Source organism: Pygoscelis adeliae, unplaced genomic scaffold (genome assembly GCF_000699105.1).
Source record: "Pygoscelis adeliae isolate BGI_AS28 unplaced genomic scaffold, ASM69910v1 Scaffold10, whole genome shotgun sequence".
In the NCBI taxonomy this organism is placed as follows: domain Eukaryota; kingdom Metazoa; phylum Chordata; class Aves; order Sphenisciformes; family Spheniscidae; genus Pygoscelis; species Pygoscelis adeliae.
In genome coordinates, this window is record NW_008824053.1 from 636,046 (window position 1) to 640,905 (window position 4,860).

General features: G+C 46.1%; 1 protein-coding gene across 1 annotated transcript; it reads right to left on the minus strand.

Moving 5' to 3' along the window:
- Positions 1–127: 127 nt before the first annotated feature.
- LOC103925088 (pancreatic alpha-amylase) lies at positions 128–4,572 on the minus strand. Its single transcript, XM_009333734.1, has 10 exons — positions 4,405–4,572; positions 3,658–3,804; positions 3,255–3,451; positions 2,283–2,514; positions 1,749–1,882; positions 1,539–1,661; positions 1,324–1,423; positions 991–1,112; positions 756–881; positions 128–434 (listed from the first exon to the last, which is right to left on the minus strand). Exons 1-10 carry the CDS (start codon positions 4,570–4,572, stop codon positions 245–247), a joined length of 1,539 nt encoding a protein of 512 aa, XP_009332009.1. The 3' UTR covers positions 128–244.
- Positions 4,573–4,860: the final 288 nt, after the last annotated feature.

Below are 4,860 nucleotides of genomic sequence, written 5' to 3' on the forward strand. Positions count from 1 at the left end.
GTGTTTCTGTGGTGCGGGAAATGGAGTGCTGCATTGCCTTAAAACCCACCACTGCATCGCCACTAGTGATGACGTGATAAAGTTACAACCCAATGCGTTAAGGGAAAAAAGCATTACCCTTCCATTTGATTGCCATTTATTATTCACTAGATACAGAGAATCACTCACGCTCGAATACCAGGGAATCGCATATGGGGGAAACAATAATGCACAGACCAATGGAAGAAACGCATTTTCAACTGAGTTATAACGTGGCATCAACGTGAATTGCAACGAATGGATCTTCAGCATTGGTACTAATCTGGAAATTAGCCATTCCATCACCAGAAACATACACCTGTTTTCCAGTACATTTGTTGCCCTCCTTTTGTCCAGAAATAACATCACAGTAGGTACCAGCAGGCAGACCAGTTTGCAAATGGATGTTCATATTCCTATGTGAAAATAAGTGAACGCTATTTATCCATTGTTTTCAAAACAGGTATTTCAAGCGGGGTATAGGATTTTTGAACCTGATGCTACTCCCTTACTTTGAAGGCCAAAGTAAAGTGTGAGCTTTCTGATCCTATCCCTGCTTCGCTCCCTACGCGCCTGTTTTGGCTCTCTAGACCTGGCATGCAACTGCATGACTCTAGCTCAGGCTGTAGTAATCGCTCTCATCAGGAGACGAGGGGAATACTTCCCCTTCCCATCAGTATTGCTGACGAGGGACGCTATGCTTCTCTCTGGGGACACGGTCTCTCCCACTGACTTACCAGTCATCATTATTAAAAACGATGAAGCCTTTATTACCACGGCCAAAAGCTACTTGATTGCTGCCGTTGTCCCACCAGTTGGAGAAAGGCTGACCGTCCACCACATTACGGAAGATAACCATGTTCCTGGAAAGGCAAGGAACGGCTGTCACGGTGGCTGCAAGAGCTCTAAAGCCACGAGGAACACAAAGCAAAAGCATCTGCTTTTGCTTCTTCCTTCTCCACAGGGTCCTACTTTATTTGACGCCAGCGATGTTCACAAACCCAGCCGTTGCCACAGGTAGTGTCTGCGTTGATTGTAACAGGCTTTGTTGATCCATCCGAGTTACTCGGCGGTCCGATCCAGTCGTTGACGTCCTGCAATTAAAAAGAGAAGTTTAAAACTTCTTACTGAAAACGCAGAGAGCCTATCTGGAGAGAAAAGCCAGGCGGAGCATCAAATTTCCGCCTGCTAGAGCCAACGTGGGACAGAGAAATCACTTAACACGTTTAAGTGCGCTGGACTGCTTCTCTGGCCCTGTTCTGATCCTCACTCACCACGAACGCCTCTTCAGCATGACACGCTTACCCGTCCATTTACAAAAGATCTTGGCCAGCGAAAACTTGACATCACACGCGTGAACCCATACGGATGAGCAAGCATGAAACCAACTGCCATTTTATAAAGCCTGTTCGTTAGAGAAAGAAGTAATGAGACGTGGAAAGACAAACCCTGCCAGGGAACCGACAGGCAAACAAGCAAAAGGAAGAAGCATCATCACCCAGACAAGCGCAATCCCTTACCTGGGGTCCCAGAAGGTTAGAATGGAAGCTCCGCCGGCCCCGTGACCCCGCTGGTTGTCGTGATTATCCACAAAGACCAGGGCTCTGTCGGAAGGCACAAAGCCCCACCCTTCGCCCCAGTTCCTAGCCAAAAACACAAAGACTTGAAGCTACCCTGGCAGCCGGCGTATCCAGCGTATCCCGGGTAAGCCGCACCATCGTCATCCTTACTTCAAGTAGGCCATCTTTTCTCCGTTCCACTTGCGGATCACTGTCCCCAGTTTTGCACCGTATTTGAATTCTGTCACTCGGCCATTTCCAAAGTAGTCACTGCCTTTGATCGGCTCGCCGCCCAAGTCAATTACCTGGCACACAACGGAGAAACTGTGCATCTGTTCTCATCTCACAGAGACAAAAAATGCAGTGTGCAGTCCTCAACATTAGTTCTTGCTTTACATTTAGACAAAAAATATTAAAGTATGTTTATTTCCACTGTGCAGATCAACCCAAAGTTGGTATAATACATGGTGGATACATGTAAACACATGATTGAAGAAAGAAAAGGTAAAGTTGAATGACAATCCGTTGCGGAGGCATTTTTAAAAAGCAAAGCTACTTACGTCTGCAGGGCTGCTCCAAAGAAATGGCTAGCTCTTTCTGGGGTAAAGTTGGATGAAGATGTATTACCGCCATTCCTCTGAAGGAGGAAGGTAAAAGAGACACCAAAGACAAAGACAAGCAGAAAGGAAAAAACATGGACATTACCTCCTGGTAAATGAAAGGTTTTGTTCCTGCAGAAAACCATCTAGTATTTAGATCTTTCAGCTTGTCTAAAATCGCCTTCAGATCCCCAGGCCACATATGCTTGGCAGCATCAATCCGGAAGCCTGCTACGCCAATATCAATGAGGTAGTTCATGTACTCGGCAACTTTTGAGCGTACGTAGTCCTTCTCCAGGGCCAGATCAAGAAGGCTAACCAAGCGGCAGTCCCGGACCAGTGTAGTGAAAAAAAAAAAAAGAAAAAAAGTTTTGAGGTGCCACTCTGTCAGCTTGTAAAACCTTCCAATAAAACGTTTGCATGTTTCGAGCGATAAAATCAATTCTGTTTGGCTATTTAATTTGCATAGAAGAGAATTATGCCAAGGTCTGCACCAAGACATGGGTAAATTTACTATACAGCTCAATACTCAGGTTAGGACAGTTGGTGAAGCATATCACCTCCCCGTGCAGATGTCATCGGAATTGAGGAGGAGAAATGGCATGGTGTATTGTTGCAAAGCGCCCGAAGGAAGAGCAGCAACCTTGAGAAAGAACCGCCACGCATTCCATCTTCAAAAAAGAGTAAGTCGCTCAGCTAGGACACCACCCTGCGCTACCGTCAGTTTTCCAAGGGGGCTCCTTATCAAGACCAGCTGAGTTTAGAAGCTATAAGAAAAAGCTCGCCGGCTGAGCCGAGTACACTGGGCTCAGTTCAGGAGCAAACTCCTGCACACGCCCATGTGAAATACGTGGGGAGGGTTCTTGATTTCTCAGTACTTAGAATATTCTGCACCACAAGTACCTTTCCTGTACCTATGTTCACTACTTCATTCACTTGTCAGGTGACTAAGCACAGGTTTTGTGAGAAACTACTCCCTCTGTTTGGCCTTACTGTAATGTTTACACAACAGGTTAAAAAAAAAAAAGGAGAAAGAAAAAGATTTAAAGATTTCAAACTTTTGCCAGGCTCTGTTACCTGATACATATCGCCATAATTTTCAATTTCTCCACTGCCAGTTCGACATTTGCCATCATTGAAATCCCAGCCAGAGTATGGCACAGCTGGAAAATCTCTGTTCCCAGCATTAAAATAGCTTCCACAGGTAGAATGGGTGCCTGAGCCACCCGCAGCCCCACACATGTGGTTGACAACAGCATCCACATAAATATGAACCTGGAAAAGCAGTAAGTGCATTTCAGTACGTTTTCTAATGACGGTGAAGTGATAGCCAGAGCTTTACCACATCCCTATTGATTCGATCTTTTTCTCCCCTTCAGTTTATTCTCAGTTTATGCCCCCTTTGAGGACAGCAGCAGTAACTTCCCTCAGCTGAAACAGCACTTCTTGCCGTATCAGAGACAGATTTTCAAGGCACTTACTCCAACGTTGTTGCATCTGGTCACCATGTCTCTGAATTCATTTTCGTTTCCTGATCGAGTGCAGAGCTTGTAGCTGACGGGCTGGTATCTCTCCCACCAGGGTCTGCTCGGGTTAGTAATGACAATATTTTCATTTGGAGGTGAAACCTGCAGATGAGACGATGTGCTTTGGTAAGAAATCAATTGGCTTTATTTCAACGTTTTAAGGGAAAAATCTGCACTCAGCACCGCTGCCCTCAGAGGCAGGCTAGCGCCCAGCCCAGTCGCTCTCTCCCACAGCATAAGCTCAGTTCTGGGAGGTGTCCATCTTGTAGACTGGCAAGAAAGAAGTTTTCTTTTGTTCCTGTGGGCTGCCCAGGTCCAGCATGGGCCTGCTTTCAAGGACACGCGCATGGGAGGGCTGAAGCCACAGGAATTATTTTTACCTGCAATAGTGACAGCCTTAGGAAAGCCAAAACTCCATGCTTATGCACTTCCCTCAGAACAAGGTAAAGAGGAAAACGGAGCTTTGCAGGGCAAGCGTTTCAGAGGAAAGCGTGCCCCTTTGTAACTGATCTGCTAGAGATACCATATCATCCATTGGCCCTGAAGGATCTAGGGCTGCATCTAACAGCAGTTACCACTTCCATGCCCCCCCTTTCCAACACCAAAGTCACTTTGAGCTGGCTGTCTCCGATTCAGGCATTTTGATTCATTAATTGAATTCTACGATACCATTCTCCTACCTACTCACAGGAAACAACTCACCTGAACTCCTCCAAATCCATTAGGAGCTAAATAGCGTTCACACTCAAGAGCAATATCGGCCCAGCGCCATTCAAAGAGATGCACAATAGACGTCCTCCCAGAGAGAGTGTTAGGGTCGTACTGCGCCCAGCAAAACCCTACTGCTGCGAGCAGGAGGAGGACTTGCATGATGCCTTCAGTGCAAGGCTGCGGTCTCTCCGCTGGCAATTTATACTCCTGCAAGATGACAAAGTTCCTACTGCAGCTGTCAAAATTCACACAGATCAATGCTATCGGTTATTATTTGGCTAGCTAGCTCGATACCGTTCTTCTGTTTTGTTTTTTCCTGGATTGCCCAACAACTGAAGATAAAATACCTTTTCGCAATGATTATACATTATCATAAGCCAAGCGGTCTGTGAGCAGCGCACCTCAATTCAGAATTGTACACTTTCCAATCACGGAAACAAAGATACT